The sequence below is a fragment of the Amblyomma mixtum genome, chromosome 2, assembly GCF_055824585.1.
Source record: "Amblyomma mixtum isolate Tamu chromosome 2, ASM5582458v1, whole genome shotgun sequence".
NCBI lineage: Eukaryota > Metazoa > Arthropoda > Arachnida > Ixodida > Ixodidae > Amblyomma > Amblyomma mixtum.
Genome location: NC_143013.1, coordinates 268,832,339 through 268,851,303, shown reverse-complemented (window position 1 = coordinate 268,851,303; position 18,965 = coordinate 268,832,339). Strand labels below are relative to the sequence as shown.

General features: G+C 47.5%; 1 protein-coding gene across 2 annotated transcripts in view; it reads left to right on the top strand.

Moving 5' to 3' along the window:
- Positions 1-18,965, top strand: part of LOC149363948 (uncharacterized) — a 158,813-nt gene that overhangs the window by 68,399 nt on the left and 71,449 nt on the right. For both annotated transcript variants that reach the window (XM_089570001.1, XM_089570002.1), the window contains exons 4-5: positions 3,898-3,972; positions 5,887-5,947. In XM_089570001.1, coding sequence (XP_089426127.1) covers positions 3,898-3,972; positions 5,887-5,947 — 136 coding nt within the window. The remainder of the gene's footprint in view (positions 1-3,897; positions 3,973-5,886; positions 5,948-18,965) is intronic.

Below are 18,965 nucleotides of genomic sequence, written 5' to 3'. Positions count from 1 at the left end.
ACAGGGGACGCTACATGAGAAGATTTTAGTGAAGTAGCACTACGCTGCCCGCATTCTCGCAAAAGCACCATGTCTGAAGACGCGAAGTTGCTCGGAAAGGGCAACCTGGGTCGCACAAACCCCACCGATGACATAACCTTTCATCGCAGAGCAGTGGCGCATCGCTTAACCGATGCACCACTGCGTCAGGAGTGGGTCGAGGACTCACAGGGATCTATGAATTTCGAAGTAGAGAATGACCATTTCCGCACATGTGGGCATTAACCCACTATCGCTACCCGAACAACTTTCATCCGTGAACACTGGAATTGAACGCCGGAACCTAAGTGAAAACCTATGTGCTAGCGCACCTAAATCGCATTTGGCCTAACTACGCAAATCGAACGTCATTTATTTTTTGTCTATAGAAAGGGACTATCGGATGGTGCGAGTCAGTTAAGTCAGTGAGTGTAATGCAATTTTTTTTGGATTCAATAAAGATACATAGGAGCGCACACGGAAGACCCGACTTACGCTTGTTTGCCTAGCTTTGATCCCGAATATAAGTAAAGGGGTACTACTCTTCTTTTTCTTTCATTTTTGCGAAGGCTTTGTAAGGCGTTGTTAAAAAGAAGGCTTTTTGATTATGTCTGCCTAATTCCAGGTACTCTGCTCTTGCTTTCGAATTCTGGCCTCTTGTGCACAAAAAAAAAAAATAGAGATCGAAAATATATATATTTTTTTCACCCTGAGACTCGGTATACAGTGAGTGACATCTATGTAGGCGACTTTCGCTCCTATCGTTGTCTTAACAGACGCACAGCCACCTCATTGCTAGCAGAACTCTCGCTGTGGGCTTGACATTGTCCGCTCGCGATTATTGCCCTAGCCTCACTGTTTGTGTTCCGTTGTGTCGTATCAGCGTTGCCTAGCAGCGCTTGTGTTGTGTTCTATCAGTTTTTTGCCGTTTTCTAGGCTTGACGCTCTAGGAGTAGATATAAATGACTACCTAGCCCGCATCAGGCTCACTAATCGACTAATGACAGTTTCATTTTTCGTTGCCAGTCCGTTGTTGCCGCCAACAAGACGGGTATTTCTTGCCTTCAGTTCCTCTATTGGGGAACAAAGCTCATCCACATCTGACACTAACGCTGAACACCTCACACTGCAGCGTGCACCTATACCAAAGAAATTCATTTTGTCTCCACGTATTTCTAAAAAGCTTGTCGACTAAAGTAGGGTATAAACAACAACGGTGCGGCAAATGAGCCTCGAAAGAAGCCCTCCAACCAATGACGCCGAGCTGCTGTTATCGATTGAATTGTTTTCGTCCGGCCAACCAGCGTCCTTGCCACGCTAGTGCAACGCTGCAAAGCGGTTGACCGCGACGCCATGACGATATATCGACGCCATTATTGCGAGCCTCTTTCGAGGCTCATTTGTCGCTTCCTTTCTGAACACACGTCTATCTAAAGTCTCTCGATGCTTTTGGCCAAGTGAGCATTTCAAGGCACAATAATCGCTTCACGTGCGCACATTCGGCAAAAAAAACAGCAATGACTTGCGTTTGTGGGTCGGCTGCACACAGCGATAGTAAAAAAAAAAAAATTGGCAGTGTCTTAACTCGGCTATGCCAGGATATACGTAGCGAAAGCGAGCGTACCGACGAGGAAAGCGGTGTGACGTCATACCAAAGGCGGCGGCGGCTCCGCGGAGAGGCGCGCGGTGTGACGTCATGCCAGATGGCGCGGCGTCCGCCAGCTGCGGCGGTGCTAGGCAACGGCTCAAGGTCGGTCTCTGTGCCTCCTCGGAGCACCGCCACAACGAAATCGCAAGTTCGTGGCAAATGTAGCTTTCGCTACAAAAAACTTGTTTGTTACGTGTCCGGATTGACAGCTATCTGGCCAGGCGGCCAGGAGGTGTGCTGAATGGGCGCATGTCCAGACTAAAGACAGTCGATCTCAAAGTACATAAAGATTTACAGATTGTTTTCTGGTGCTAGTTTTAAGTTTTTATGTTTTACAGGGCTTGTTGTATATGGAGATGGTGTCGTTCGTACGCAGTTACGCCCTCTGTGTACGACTAGCGGACACATGAACCCATGGGTCATGTGACCTGTGGCTTATGCGATTTATGGTTAGTTAATGCAACTGACTGGTGTTGGGACTCTGGGGCATCCCACCGCTGCCACCACTGTTGGGACTGGGTGTCCGAGCCAAGGAACGGTCGAGGTGACGGTGAGTCAAATGAACTTTATGTACAGTATGTACAAGGGCTTTTACATGATACAAGAGAAAAGAGCACCACGGGCAGGCACACAGAAGAAGGGCGGCCCCGGCGGCGAGCGTAGCTCCGGCGTGATGGCTCTTCTGCTGCCCGTCTGCTGCTCGGGTTCAGCGCGGCTCCGTTTTTATAGCCGCTGATAACGGTTACGGCAGCCAGCCGTTCAAATCCTCCAATCACTGGCCACCGTTCAAATTAGACCAATGGTCGAGGGGCGACGGCCGATGACGCGTCGGAGGAGCCCGCACCGACGGAGAGGAGGGAAGGAGGAAGGGTCCGTGTCGGCGCCGGCGTGGCTGGATGAGTCACGCTGCACGTCGCGACATGTCCGAGAGAGTCTGGGCCTGCTTTGAGCGACGGCGGGCGCGCAGCGCTTGTTTCCAGAGAGGCCAGCCAGCGAAATATGAGCGCCGGCACAACACTGGTTACGTGACCAATTACGCTCCTTACGCATGACCATCATCCCCCTTGCCGATTAATCACCCCTGTGACCCCCTTACACAAAATGAATACCTTAACAGCTTCCGCTCGTACCGCAGCGTTGGACTAGCGGCTTGAGCGCTTGTCTCGAATATGGGAGGTACAGGGTTCGATCCGCAGTGCCGTCGGGTACCCGGCGGTGATACAATGGATACATACTTTTCCCCGGCTTGGTGCTCTGTTTATCCGAGGAGAAATGCTTGGGAAATGGGTCTCTGCCCCCACCTTGTGTAGACGAAGAAACCTCTTGTCGTAGCTGCCTTTGGACCATAAAACTCATCATTGTCATCAACAGTTTCGTTCAAACTTGTGTTATAATACTTGAACCCTTCTTCATTTTTTTTAGACATTTAGCGATTGTGACTTTGGTCACGACGAAAGAAGAAATGACGCGTATCCGAACGTGTGCCCCGTGTTCTGCTTTTTATTCGTTCCTCACAGTGAACACATAAATTTGCATTAATCTACCAGATAATGTAACGTGAAGCCTGAGGGTAAAGCAAGACAAGATGGAACTGCGAAGAGTTTATCGAGCTCTGTACGCACTTCTGCAGGGAAGTAACGTCACCAGGTGGGAGCGTTCCTATTCACCGGGGAAAAGTAACGCTACCAGACGGGAGATTTCTCATTAGCTGGAGGAAAATGACGCCACCAGACCGGAATAGATGTCGCTTCCAATAACGGCATCAGCAGCTGCTGATGCTATTGCATTGCCAACACATAATGGAGTTAGGTGTCCGTGCTATTTTTTATGCGAAGCATACTAGCCGCACAACCGAGCTCTTCCTTGCTGCGCCGCGCGCGGCCGCGTAGCTACCACTTGACCTACATCGGCGCACCACGTGATATGACGTCACAACAGCTGTGAAAGCTGGGGCTCAACTCGTGCGCTCGCTTGCGGACGCGCAGCCTCCACCGGCGGCCTAACTCCCGCTCCTTCCGCTAGGGGCGCTGACGTCACAACAGCTGTGAAAGCTGGAGCTCAACTCGTGCGCTCGCTTGCGGACGCGCAGCCTCCGCCGGCGGTATGCTTCGCATCCTAGGCTTAACTGTAAGCTAAGCCAGGCCATTTTTTTCTTCAGCTCTCGTACTCGAAATGCCCTCCGAGCGTCTTGTTCAAAGCTTGTTTGTTTTCTCTTTTTTTTCCCCTGATAGATTCTGTGGGTCGGTATGCTTGCAGCGTTCGACTACGTGGTGACAGACGACACTTCCCCCATCTACCGGTACCTTGTGAGTAAAATTTTCTTCGTGTGTTGCGTGCTTTTTGAGTTCTGCTTCCTCTTTTTGTGTTGTGAGAGAAGAAATGTTTGCGCCGAAGTCCCTGCCTTGAAATTTAGAACGTCCTGGGTTCACGGACTGCCGATGCATCGTGTTGCAAAAAATAAACTTCTGCGCGGTAAGCCAAACATTTAAAAAAATGCGTAAATACAGGGTGAAGCACTAACAAGGAGCAGGCAGATCAGAATTGCTATTAGCTTTTCGCACGCGACAGCTTCGTGTAATACTATTTGGGAGCATAAAAAGAAAGAACCAGGCGAACGGAAAAATAAATGGTGGTGAGGACTGGGCACGCGAGCCTCGTTGGTGCACGGCTGAAAATGTCAAACCCTGTTTGTACTTCGTGACGCGCTCGCGACCGTCATTAAAATCGCTCTGAATGTGACGTATTGCCTGTAAGCACGCTCTTCTGAGCTAGTTCCTACGTGTGCCCTGTAGCTGTTTCCCTTTTTTATTACTTTTCTTCATAAGCAGCAGCATGGTTCGCAGCTATCAGGCTGACTATTGAGAGCTTTAGCACGACAGCGCAGCTGTGTGGTAATTTGTTACAGTTGCAGATCTGCTGCACCGACGGGTCAAGCGGGGGCGCGCACCTGCCACTGCGTGTGTTCATTACTCACCTGACTCGCTGTGTATGCATCCATGCTAGTACGACTCTACTGTTTTAAAACTCTCCATTTTTAGCACTCTATCGGAAGACTCGTCGCTCTTTTTCCCACCATTAATTAACCGCACATGCTTAGCATAACAACTTAGTATTCCAGGTTCATGAGCTAAATCGCTCGCCCTGCCTTTGCATATACTTTTTATTGGAATATTCGCTCAATTTTAAGAAGTTCTCGCTTATTTTTGTGTATCATCCGCCGTATTCGCGCAGTTATAATTCTCCCAGAATGACTTTTCTTACACGAAGCACTGAAATTCTTTGTTTGCGGTATCGACCATACGACGTGCGCATAAACAACTAATCCTACGGCTTTGGACACGTAGCGAGCACGACGCTAAGTACCTTCCCTGAACACTCTCTCCCTATTTTTTGTTGTTCTGCCTTTCCCTCTACTTAATCAAGGAGTAACAGATCAGAGCTGACCTTTTCGGTGACTCAGTGAGGCTAGGAGGCTTCTGGGGAAAAAAAATAATTATTACTGCGTTATTAACACCAAAGCTCCTCCTGCGTGCGTGGCTAGAGGCCTAACTACCAAGGGACACCCCAACCCCCCTCCCCCTATCCCCCGGTGAAATGTGTGCCAAATAACGCAGTGCAAACAAAGGAAGACAGAGAAGAAAAAACTCAATAGCGCTCGCTTGGGCGACAGGACCAAGATGCGTGAGCGGTCGCCGTTACGAACTCATTGAGCAGATACCGTATTCTCTTTAATTTTTTTTTTATTTTCAGTTCTTGTTATCTTGCTTTTGTCGGCATCTTTTAACGCCGCGATATAGGCCATTCTCAAGTCTACATTCACAGGTGCCTCGGTGTCCTCATACTACTCCCTGGCGCAGTGGCGCAGTGGTGCAGTGGTGCAGCGGTTAAGCGGTGCGCCACTGCCCTGCGATGGCGGGTGCTGCCACCGGTGGGGTTTATGCAATCCATGGTGCTCTTCCCGGGCAGCCTCTCGCGACCAATCATTAAGTTAACTGCTACCTGCCCTTGTGGGCAGGGCTTCACTCTGACGGCTTCACCTAAGGCTTCGCTCTGTTCACTAATGTTCGCGCATTAAAAAGGGAAAAGCGTTAACGCTGGTTGGCCGCTTTGCGCGAGTTTGTTTAGCGCCAGGGATTCTAAGTACTAATTTTGTTCCTGCATGGGCGTTTTCGCCGACACAGCTGTGACTGACGTGTGCCTCTTTTCCTTCTCTACCGCAGGTTCACGCCATCATGGTCGCACTACAGGTCGTCAACGTTCTTCACGTCGGTCTCGCCTCCTGTAAGTCTCTTGCGGCGGCCTGTGGATATGCTGATTCGGTCGTTTCCTTTTTAACCTGCAAACGCTCGCACTTACTGATTGCGCGTCACGTGATACGTGGTAATCTACACGATGAAAGGACTCGCAAGAAGCGGCTGCATGCAAATGGAAGAATTTTTTTTTTTTCAGCCAGAGTTGAGCCAAAGTCTCTCCTTTTTATTTTTTAGGACAAGCTGTAAGTTTGCCAGAGCACATTTACTTTTTGGCCTGGGCAGATTTGATCTGGCCAGATGGCTGTGTGCTCGGGAAGGATCGAAATGCGCTGCTCAAGTCTCCAGAGCTGAGTTTGCGTCTTTTTGGCTGCAATTGGCCCAGAGTGAGCTAAAGTTTTTTTTTTTTGTAATATAGTGAATGAAACCAGTTTTTTATGAAAGCAAAAGAAAGTTATCAAAAACTAAAAGATTTGACACTACGGATTTATATACAATTTTTTTCTTGCCTTGCGTTTTATCGAAAAAAGAACACCAGGCTCCCAGATTGTACGTGGATGCTTGAGCAAAGCCTGAGCCGGCACTCGACCGCTTGGCGGCTGAATCGCTCATGGGGGGCCTAAGGCTCGTTTGTAACGCGTCGAGCTGCTCAGCCAGCGCAATCACTTCTGCATCTGTTACGGGGACGTAAGATTAATATTTGTCCACTGCCGGTCTGTTGTCGCAACGGAAGGTAAACTGCGCGCAAGGGGGGGGGGGGGGGGGGGGGGGCGAAAAAGTTATCGATTGTTGGCGCCCGACTGCCTTTCGGGTACATATTGGCACTGCGGGGCCCAGCTTGCCTGCTGTGTCTTTTTTTTTTTTTTTCGCCTGTGTTGGTCCCCAGAGAAAGCCATTATGTTGATAAAGTGCACGCAGCGTTCGTAAGCCGGGATAAACAGCGGCTGGCTTTGTGGCCTTACGGCGTTGCGGTGCTTTCATTTGTTACACTTTGACCTCAAGGCTGGATGACGGAAAAACGGCCCAGAAGCCGTATACCAGCCGCCAGGTGCAGGATGCCACTGATCGTTTTGTTATAGTAATCCTGCGATGACCGTGTGTTTGAGTTTGCCTTCTTGTCGTTAACTGTTGTGTGATATTCATGCTTTGAAACGGCCAAAATTTAAAAGACCGCCGATGTGCGAATACGTAATAAATGCTAGTGAGTTGCTGTGCAATTTTAGGTTGCTTCTGAAGTTCTAGTTGTATCTTTTAGTTCAGAATCCTGGGACTATTATGAAGCAGGGTATGGCAGCTTGGTTAGTTAGTCTTCCTTGTTAGCTGTTCGTTAAAAATCATGAGTGGCTCTTGTAAACACAAACTGCTGCGACCTGCCCGTAGGCAGTTTCGCCGAATGCTTATGCTAATTGGTAAGTGCGTTTATCAGTGCGAAAGCACTGTTCCGATGGGTAAACCCCGAGCAAGATGTTGCGTTGTTTGTGGGTTTGTGCCAAAGGTTCGCGATGCTTGTCGGTTTGTGCAAAGTAAAACAAATAAATACAAAGAAATAAAATAAACATCCGCGACTGGGATATTTTTTTGGAAGGAACAGGTGCACAGTCTGTGCAAAAAGGTTGCGTACGTTTGTTTTATGTTGACAAAGGCATGGCGGCGCTTTCCACGTGCTATTTTTCGATCACTGTATTTTTCATTTTTCACAGTCATCTCAGTTATTCAGCCAGTCATGGGGAATCACATACAAAACGTATTTATCACCATTGCTGAGACTACAAAAACATGCCTTGAAAACCATGAGATTACCTACTTAGTATAGTTCTAGCAATAACATTTTGACTCAATGTAAATCATGTCGTTCACAACCATACGAGACTAAAAAATAGTTCTTATGGTTAATAATATTATAAATACCAACTACTCCTTACCTCTTAGTACATTCAGTATTCCCGTCCGCAACACTAGACAAGCCAGTAATGGCAATTTTAATCTTCCTGTTTGCTATAATGCGTACGGAGAAATACGAACCGAATTTACAGGAGCAAAAATTTGGAACTCGTTGCCAGTTGAAATAAAGCAAGCTAGGATCTCAAACTGACATGCAAGAGACATTTTCTGGGAATCGAAGCAAGGCTACAAAATTAGTTTTTCTTCAATGTGTTTGTGCCTGCTGACCTATATGTTATTTTGTATTGGACCGCTGACTAGCCTCGTTGGCTATCGATCTTAATATCTGTGTATACATTTTGTTTTTGTCACTCAATAAAACTTCTGGACTGTTACCCGCAGCGGCGCGAACAGATCAGCCTCGCTGCATGGCCACTGCGCGAGGGCACTAGGCTATCGCCGCAGACGAACGCGCCTCGAGTTAAACGGCAATGCACTCTCACGTCGTGCATTGCACGCAGTCTTGTCCATCAGCTAGTACTACTAAAAAACTAAAATTCGTGCATTGTGCTGTGTGGCGGCAGTGGCAGAGAAATGTGCGCTGCATGAGTTCGCGTGGACAACGTTGTGGTAGAAATACGGCACTAGAGGAATACGCCTTGGCGTTGACAACATTGCTGCAGAAATGCGGCACTGGAGCATAGGCATCCAGCGTGCATTAGGCGAGTTGGCATTGGCGTTGAAAAAGCTGAAGACGCCCATAACTGGCACCCTGGGTCAGTGGACACCTCAATCGCGCTTTCAGGTACGCGGAGGTGGTATCCACCTGCAAAAAACTGCGTCCGCTCAATATTTCTTGCTTAGCAATGCTAAACCGCCATCCATCCTTTGCGTCCTTAGTATTCGAGTTGAACGCACCTTTCACAGCAAAAAAAGAAAGCTAATGGAACGTGATGTATTTATCGCCTTTTTTCCTGTCTCTTGCGTGTTGCGATTTATTGAGCATAAATTTGCCTAAGAGGGAGGGCCATGCATAAAAATACAATGCACACCCTGCTGTAAAGAAGAGCAAACCAGCAGTCAGCTCGTATAGCTTGTTCATGCATTTACTTGTATTTCTATTTGGAGCCGGAAACCTGCAGGTCCCTCGAGAGCTTACTCTTCGTGAGACATTACGTTGTTGCCGAAAACATTAGTTTCATTTCAAGAAAACAAGCCTCATTTCGATGAATGTGTAAACAGGAGGAGATACACAGCAACTCAGTGAAGCTCTCGTCAGCATGACCTTGTGCTAATAAGGTCGTTTTGGCGACACTGGGCAACAAAATAAAATGCGACTTTGTGCAACTGGGCGATCAAAGCAGTTCACGCCGTAACAAGAGACCTGAGCTATTGATTTTTTATTGTCTATTTATAGAGACAACAGTCATACAAGTACGTCCGCCTGCGTGGTCGACGCACCACATAAAAGTTTAGGAATTTTTAATTTCGAAGTTCAGTCAATTCTTTAAGCGAGCCAGGTGGTTCTACCTGTGTCCGATACTCTTCTCGAAGGTAGCACACTCTCTCCACTGAGCTCTCTCAGACAGAATAAGCTTGTTCGTATTATTGGATCCGAAGTGTACAGTTATGAATGTGTATACACGTTCGCTCATTACCCGCTTGACATGCATAAACCGTGGCCAAACAGGCACTTTACAAAAAATTAAGTAAACAGTCTATAAATGGCCCTTCTAAGGACTGTCCGCAGCCTATTCACAGGCTGTACACAGGCTGTCCACAGATTGTTTATAATTACGTATATATGTTGTCCGTAATTGATGATTGCCTATAGATTGTCCATAGACTGAGTGCCTTTGGACTGTCTATAAAATTTTTGCGCTAACTTATAGATTCGTGGTGCTTTGGATTCGTGCGTTGGCTTCACAAACGGGAGACATCCTTTGAAGCCCGTGGAAAGAGGAAGTCGGCGTGGCTTAGAGGTCTTTGACAGCGCCGGATGTTAGAATGGCAGCGATAGTTTCCCTCGTGCCTATCTATTGGCGCGCTCTTCGGCCATTGGCTTCCGGTGGCCATCGACCCTTGCTTCGGCTGGCTCGATGCCCGCTCCTTCCGCCTGTCCCTGGAGCCGAGGGTCCCTTCATCGTCTATTCGAATGCAGTGTGGCATTCTTGTTGGCCTCTCCGAGGGACTCCCGGCGCCGTCGTAGCTTCCGTTTCCCTCTCGTATGCCTTTTCTTGAGCCCTGACCTCAAACGGCGCCAGCTCCGCAAGGTCGGCGACCTTTCTGAGCCGAGGGCCTAATCCCGGGGCATAAGGTTTTGTTGTTGTAACTACCGTCTAGTTTTCGTTTCCTTCCAGTCTGCAATGTCGGCGGTCAGCCGTCTTCCGGCATTAGCGACGTACTGGTGCAAGCTGTACACACAAGGGCAAAAATTTATTCGCATGCAGTTAGCGCCGAAGTGTGAGCGGGAAGCGCACAGCTTTGCTCTTTCGAGTTTGATGATGAAGTAAAAAGAAATTCAGTTCCTTAAAACGCACTGAGTGCTCCCTTTAGTATACTTCGCACCGGGCACGCAAAGTTGCGATGCGTAAGAGTAGTTGAGATTTTTAAAACAAATTTCCTCGGAAAAGTTCAGTTGTATCTTTTTTTTTCTTTTTTTCTGCCCTTCAAATTTCTGCGTGTCTGGACGCAACTTATGCCTAAGCATCAGGAACTGTGTCCCTCTCGCTTTTTAGGCGACTGCAGCAAAGGCGGAATAGAACGACGGCACGACCGGTGCCCTTGAGTGGCTAGGGGAGCTTTAACTTCCGCCTCTTATTCAAATTTGTCATTAGAGATTTTTAGATTAGGGGGACCCTAGCCATTAGGGCTATAGGAGTACAGCGGGGTGCCAGCGCGAATGCGCCGGAGGGGCGTTATTGTTCCGCGCATGCGCACTGGCACCCCGCTATGTCCCTATGTCCCTAATCGATAGGGTCCCCCTGCTCTAAAAGTGTCTTCGTTCATGCATACTTAAGGGCACCTTGCGCGTACGTGGAGACCAGGCTATCAGCCCCACGAATGAAAATATTCGCAGGGGGAGTAGCGGTTTCCGAGCGTTCACTTGCAAACCAGAAGCTACATGAATAGCACGCGGCGCAGCCGGAAACTTCCTGCCGTGCTGCAGAGCATTCAATCACGGTGCACGAATCCTAAAGGGGCACTGAAAACGAATTGAAGTTGGCCTGTCTTGATAGATTACCGCATCCTAACGAGACAACCGCTGTTTTCCCTGGAAACAGAGCTTTAATAAGCTAGAAAGGGCCGTAAAATGAAACACAGGTGTCGCCATCACGCGGCAGGTTTCTGAAGTAAATTGCATGCATCGGCACTTTTTTCTTTTTTTTTTATCACGAATTTCAGAGGTTATACTAACCGCTGTTCTCTTCAAAGCGGTGATCAAGGAGTGCTTTTTCGGTGTAGACGTCACGACCTTGAATCGAGTGGCGGGAAGATCTTTCAGTGCACTTTTCTCGGCAATAAATGCATTTTATATGAATCGATTTTACTAAGAAATACAGTTGGATAAAATTCTCCTCACTGTCCCTTAAACAAAACCTATCGTAGATGCTAATCTCTGCTTCATAGATTGCGAAGCACTTCATGCAGAGGAGGAGAAGTGACAGAGGCGTGAAGCTATAAAGGCTACAGCTCTAAATAGCGCCAATGCCAGTGGCCCTAGAGGACGCCAGAAGACAGGAAGTCGCGTAGTCTGTAACTAGTACCTGCGCATTCATCGCGAAAAGAAACAGAGGAAAGCGTTAATAAAAAAAGAAGATATATTTTAATGTGGATCCACTCGGTCCACCTTGAAATACAGGGCCCCAATGGGTCCCGTGGGTCTACCCAATGGGCTCAAATTTTGAGCAATGACGTAGGATGACACAAAAACAGTTTACAGCATTGCATCACAGAATGAGCGCATCGTCGGAAGCTCTAGAAGGGATAGTCCCCGCAGAGCTCATAATTGCGTCCCCTTTATGCCACTCGTCAAAAGTAGGCGCATCTGACGAACACACCAACAACGCTTCGTTTTTACCACACGTAAGACTAGAACTGCTAAAACAAAATATTATCTCGTCAGATTAGCTGGGTTGACGTTCGCAGACCCGCCTGACACAACGTAATTGTCGCCGCGGGATATTCGGGAAAGCGTCGCGTGTTTTAGCTAATGGAAAGCTTATTGTCCTACATATCCAGTACATAGGCGATCGGGCGGGAGTCATTAAACGAAAGCATGAATGCTGCAGTTGATTTAAGCTAATGACATTCATCCCACTTCTTCTCTTCCCCCGGCTGTGCGCTGTTTCACGAGCGGACTATGCTACAGATAGTTAGCCTACTTGTTCAGCGCGCTCCAATTGTGTCGAGCGCTGTGGTTAACGGCCTGTTACGCAAGATGTGTCACCAGGCGTTCCCTGCCTGCTCCATTTACGTCGTCGAGACTTTTGTTCCACATCGAGCGTCAGCTTTCGTGGAACGTTGCTCGATTGCTCCAGTGCTGGCTGCCGCCTCGGCACATCTACTACTATGAAATGTACGACAGGGGGCGCTGTCATGCGCATGACGCGCCGCCTATTCTGGTGTACGGGGCGTTTGGAGTGACAGCGTTAAAACTGCAGCAGCCAATGACAAGTGATGAAAGCAGTGGTGACAATAGTGGATTTACGACGGATTTAAGACTTAGGCTTATTTGGGTTTAACGTCCCAAAGCTACTCAAGCTATGAGGGACGTCGTAGTGGAGGGCTCCGGAAATTTCGACCACCTGGGGTTCTTTAACGTGCACTGACATCGCACAGTACAACGGGCCTCTAGAATTTCGCCTCCATCGAAATTCGAGCGCCGCGGCCGGGATCGAACCCTCGTCTTTCGGGTCAGCCGTTGAGCGCCATAACCGCTGAGCCACCGCGGCGGCTGAGGGGACATTTGTGCTCCGCATTAAGGGTATGACGCAATAGCGTATTGGGTTAGTTCCGATACATGCAGGTCATTCTCTACTTTGTATGCATAGAAGAAAGAGAAATGGCTATGGGAACCGTAACTGCCCCACTGTGAGCGGGTGACGCCTGATCTATCTTGCAGAAGAAAAAGTGGACAACAGGACAGATACAAGGTGGGCCCATGCAGTATATAAAGATAACACCGATGGTCAAATGTTTAGGGGAATCCCCCAAGGTGGAGTAGATTTGTAATAAAGGAGTAATTACTCACTGACATCCACCCGGGCGCAGCCATAGGGCTACAGAGGAAAGTCCAACACTGTTCCCACTTCGAGTTATTGATCAATTCACTTTCGCCTTACCGTAAGCTTGCCGTCCCGGTTAGCTCAATTGGTAGAGCGACTGCTCCGGTGAAGCGGTGGTCCCGGGTTCGAACCCCGGACAAGGACGAATTTTTCTGGGAAAGCTGTATAGCTTTCCTTTGTAGCCGTATGGCTGCGCTCGGGTGGGTGTCAATGAGTAATTACTCCCTTATTAAGGATAACAACGAGTAAGGAAGAATATAGATAAAGAAAAGTAAAAATAATAGGAATTAAAAGCCTGAAATATGACATAAAGACTGCAGCGACTGCACATTCCATCGCTTAACAAAAGGAGCGCTCCAGAGTCTCTATACTTCAGACCGGCAGGGACAGAACAAAAACGAAATAAATTAAACAGCTTTTTGGGCAGGGCCCTATTAAAGACGGAGTGACCATAGGCACGAAGGCAAATTCCAATTTATCGTCTGGTTCAGCGCAACTTGACGAAACTTTACACGAGTCGAGCGACGCGAACACTTATCAGAAAACTGTTAGCGGAGGCGATGTATTTCTCCACGCTTAATTATTTTTGTGGTCGCTGTTCTGGACGTGCTGAACTCTTGTCGTAACGCACGCTAATTTTGGCATACCCTCACCCCCCTTCTCCAGCCTGTTTTTTTTTTTTTTTTTTCACTCTAGAAATTGATGGCTTTCAAACGGCTCCAGCAGAAAAAAAAAAGAAAAATGGCCCCCTTTCATTATTTTCAGCATCTCATGGGAAGGCATATCCGCTCATCTCGTAGTTCATTAATTTATTCACCTCTATCGTGTCCCCGCCGGCCTACAGTTTATCCGACGTTCCAATCGTTCACTTATCTACTATAGAATTTTCTGCGCCTGGACTTATAGCGCCATTTCTCTTGTTCGCTTGCCTCAGCTATTTCAGCTTTCACTTAATTTTTTTTTTTCACTTCCTGACGCTGTATCCTGGTGAAATCGTCGTTCAGAGCCACGATTTTGCTGCCAGCGGAGCTAGTCCCGCAAATAAATTTGCGTCAACGGCAGCGGTAGAGCGCCCGCAAAATAAAAAAAAATACAAAAATTCTTCTTCGCGAAGTCGCGATATCAACGCGACTACATACATATAGCCGGTACACGTACACTCCGCGGGGGACTCGCTAGGCAGCGGCTGGCATCATCGTTTCCTCACTGCTCTCTCCCATTCATTCTCGTCACCCTTTCCACTAAAGCCTCACCAGTCGCATTTATTATTGACGCCCAAAAAGAGATTGCTGTGAGCGCTTCGCATTCATGGAATTCGTATCTAGCTTCGGGGAGAAGCCTTTATTAATCGGAACGCGGTGGGCAGCTATCCTTAGTTTATCTTTCTTTTTTTGCTGCTTTGTTTCGTTTTAGTTCTTCCTTCCTTTCTTTCGTGGCGGGACGCTTCGATTCACTCGCTCAGAATGATGAGAGCTCTCGCATCGCTTCACTGTTCGTGTTCGCACCATTCGTTTTTCAGTTGCGGCAAACATTCATTCCTTTGTTGTGTAGAAGCTTCTTGCGGACGCTGATGCGAATTCAATGTTTTGCTATACCGGCCAGCACGACGGCAAATCCTGAAAAACGGAAAATAAAATTTAAAATTCGCGGCACTCGAAACAAGACAGCTTCGAAAGGTTGAGACGAAGAGCGGTGCGCGGCCCTAGAACGAACAGCCTGGAAGCGCGGACGGAAACGGGGGAAGAACAAATTGCCGAAGCAACATATCCGCTCCTCTCCGAAAACCCCATGTTTTATGTGTTTCTCAGCGTCTGTGTCTGGGCTTCTGTACAGTCGGTACGGCTACTCTCTTTTGAAGCAGAAAAGCCCGGGCCGCGGGGCGCCGTAACAAGCAGATTTGTTTCATCCCGGTAGCGGAGGTAATCCGTTTCATCCGCCCGATAATCCGGTCCTTGTCTTTCCTGCCGAGTAAACAGCTTAGCCGGCGGCGAGACTGGGAGACGCCGGCTTTCGCTACAGCGAAAGCAAAATTAGGAATAGAAGCCACTGTATAAAAGTGAAAGGCGGGATGAAGAGACGGGAAGTACTGGCCGGAAGTTTGGGAATGCGAGTGAAAGAGAGAAGGAAAGAGGATTTTTTTTTTTTTTTTAGAGCACGGAAGGACGAAGTCGCTGTGAAATGCTTTGAGTTAGAGTTGAGACCAAAAAGGTGTCAGTTGAAAAAGCGTACGAGCGGAGACGTTTATCCTTCAGTGTGCAGCGTAGAGCACTTGGGTTCTTAGTTTGGCGACAAGCCTCGGAAAATGTTTCAGAGTGTTTCAAAATGTTTCAGAGTCAAAGTCTATCACGTGGGGGAGATAACAGGAAGAATAAAAGAAGCCAAGAAGAAAAGAAATTGATGTATTAGACGTGTATGCTTTGATGTCCACTATACGTTCGCCTATGGGGCAAGCGTGCTCAAAACATTCGTAGCGAGGATTACACGGTACGCTTGCCTGCCACTCCGTCCGGTTTTACGCAGAGCAGAGGCTGCTGTGTCCCTTCCGAGGTCTTTCGCTTTGGTTATTTTCTTCCTTTATATCTTTATTTTTACCTCTTTGATCTTTTCTAGCTTTTCAGTTTGCTCCCTTCTTGTTCCACTCATTCCCTTCATCGTGTTCTGCCCCGTCGTTTTCTCCTGGGATTTCAGTTCGAAGTGTTCGTTTTTTAGTAGCACCTTCGTCGGGTTCTCACGAACTTTTCAAGCGCTCCTTGCCAGAGAGCTGCAAATAAAAGCCGCATGAGTTATTACTATTTGATAAGTTAGCTTCAAAAAATTAACTAACGGTATGAACCAACGACAAAACTTAAAAAAAGATGCCAGTTATTGAACAAACTTCTGTATTTATTTTTATGGAGTCGAGGTATTGAAGGGTTCATACGCTGTTTCATCCAATGCCGGGTATACTTGGTGTCACGTGATTATCGTGCTGTGAGTGTGGTATTCGCATTTTTCGAGGCAATCTTATTTAGCTTTGTGTAATTAAAGTCACAGTTATTTCAGTGACGATAGCCTTCAGGATCACTATATGTGTTACAGGATCGTTATATGCGTTATAGAAGTCCTGGTAAGTAAATTTCTTCACTGTGAAAACTTCAACAAAATCGGTTTTCACTAGCAGACTCGGTAAAAATTTTCTTCACTTTTCGCTAGCGCTAAAGAGAAGGTTGGAGGCTAGTACCAAAAACATAGTATGCGAGAGACAGAGGGACAGCGCATTGGATAGGGAGATGGCGGGCTTAATTTCCGATCCACGTGCAGTGTGGTTACACTATACGTGCACGTTTTCCTTATTCATCAGCTGACACTCAATATGTCGCTTTAGCTCGAATTTAAGCGCCCTGCTTTCTTTGAAACCGTGCTCTCTCGAATTCAAAGCGGCAACTTAAAACTGAAACGCGCCCAGAATAGGGGCCTCTTCTTTTTTTTTTAGCGTGAACTTTTTATCTATGTATTAATGGAAACTGAAGGAAGTAGAAGGGTGAGAACAGCGGCTGAGTCAATATCGCGGGATGATTTAATTAAAGATTAACTGTTGCTGGGCGTTATTCTTGCCTTATTGTTTCTTCTTTATTTTTCTATAACAACCGCGAGAAATGAGGCTTTTGCAATATTTTTTTCTCTTTACTTATGCTTTCAAAACTTCAGCCCATTTCAAAACCCTTGTTTGTGGATATATTGGCACAGTTTTTTTGCAAAACTCTGTGCTTTCTTCTACAGGTAATCCATGCCTTGCATATACGGTAGCTTAGGTATTCAGTGCCTCATGTTCAGTACCTCCCTTTCTTTTTCAGCCGCTTCGCATGTGCACACGCCACTGTCAACTCTTTTTGTGCCTCTCACGTTACTCCCCGAAAGTCGATTGCGCGGAAACCGTGTTGTAATCCCAACGCCACACAGGTGCTATTGGAACAGCATAACGGATTCCCCGACCCGTTGCGCAGGCACGCACAAACAGTCAGATGTAGACTTACAGGATCGCTTGAAAAGAAGTCCCTTCTAGAGGGCATTCCTCACCCGCTGCTGTTTAGCCTGAGCGCATGCACAGCATGCAGTTGAACTTACGTAACCACTGACATGGCGTGCGCTATTTTGCGTGCTCCTTTCATTGCGTATGCAAATGAGGGCTAAGAACTATAAATAAACGCTAGGGGGCGCCGCTGCCTCGGGAAGGATGGAGTTCAGGGACGAGGGGACTGCGTACGATGAGAACTAACGTAGCCAGAGTTGCGAGGCACTAATTTAAGCAATCCTGAATCCTGGATCTTTGCTGGGCAGCTTCGAGCGTATACGGTAGCCAGCCGACGACCCTCGCACCGAACGAGAGTTGCCGAAAAGAGCCAACAAAACAAGAAAAAAATACCGAAATAGCGGATCGACACTGCGCATGCGTAGAACTCAAACGCGGTTTCGATGTTTTGATTGGCGGTGACTGCTAACCCATATAGCGAAATAGAGTAGTACCCCAACGCGGAGTTGGACTGGGAAAGAAGGCCCCGTCCGTCGAAGTGGAGGCCGCTCACTGGGTTAGTATTTCATCGTTGCCCTTGCACTGCGCCTCACGAGTACGCGGTGAATCAAAGATGTACGGAGCATTTGGTTTGCCTAATATAGTCCGCACCTCAAATTGAGAAAGTTAGAACGTGGAAGGTTTAAAGATTGGGTATGGATTTGGAAGGCCATTAATTAGGCTTAGTCAATACGCGCTGTTTGGTCACCATGGAGATACAGCGTTAGAAAGCGAGGGTTGTTGAGATAGGTTGACGTGTTTGCCTCAGGAAAGGTTATGAAATCATTTAGTTACCCGTAACACGATGCTTTTTTTATTATTTGTTATTGGATCTTTGTCATTTGTCTAATCAGGCGTTAATAAAACCGGTAAGTGGAACTTTCTTCACCTGTATAACTGAGCGTTTCCATTCTCGGCCGAAATGGCGCTGCGAGCGGTTAACGCAGTGCAGATGCGGCGGACCCTTATCGACATACGCGCTTCACTGTGGGTAAGATACGCAGCAGCTGGCAGCTGTAGTTGTTAGTACGGGTCAGTCCGCTCTGACAAAAGTCTACCACGCATTTCAGCAACGTAGTCTAGTGCTTTTCGGGGACTCTTCTTTTTGTCTTGATGTCAGTCTTGTTTTCATCCCTCGCTTGTAAGTGGAGGCCTCGAGGGGAAAGTCTCCAATTCAGACCAAATACCCTAAACTTCGTTCCGATTACAGTGTGCGGAGCACGCACGTGCTCTGAGCCCTAGCTTACACCACTAAAAAAAATGACGCTGCGCACCGCAATTCAATTGAGCGCCGCTCCTGACTTCCGCGTTTCATATTCATTCTCTTCTGTTTTTTTTTTCTAGCCCGCTCTCGATTGGACCTCGCATGAGAAAGCAATTTTCCAAATTTTTGCTTCTTCGTGCGCTGGGTTTGCCGTTCTTCGGCGTTCTCAATCGCCTTGTTCAACGAGCGGCAAACACAACTATAGGAGGAGCATATGACTTCCCATCATTACAAAAATGAAAAAGGTGAAAATAGGGGGGTAAACAGAAAACCGCGTTACACGTGAGGGTGTTTTACAACAGAATTGCGACTTCCAAAAATCTCATTAAAACTAAGACCGCTGAAGGGGAAGAAAGAAAGTCAAGTGAGAAAGGTCGCCTATATCTTCGCTTGACGGCAGTTCCGTGCATCGTAGTGGGATCCGTAGTACGTCTGATCGTCGTACATTTCCTGCGCGAGCGAAAACACTTCAGCTACTGCACGACAGTGCAATGCCTTAGGAGCTCTTTTTTTTTCTTCTGCAACACTTTTGCCTGACAAACAGAAAAGAAAAAAAAAAACTTCTACG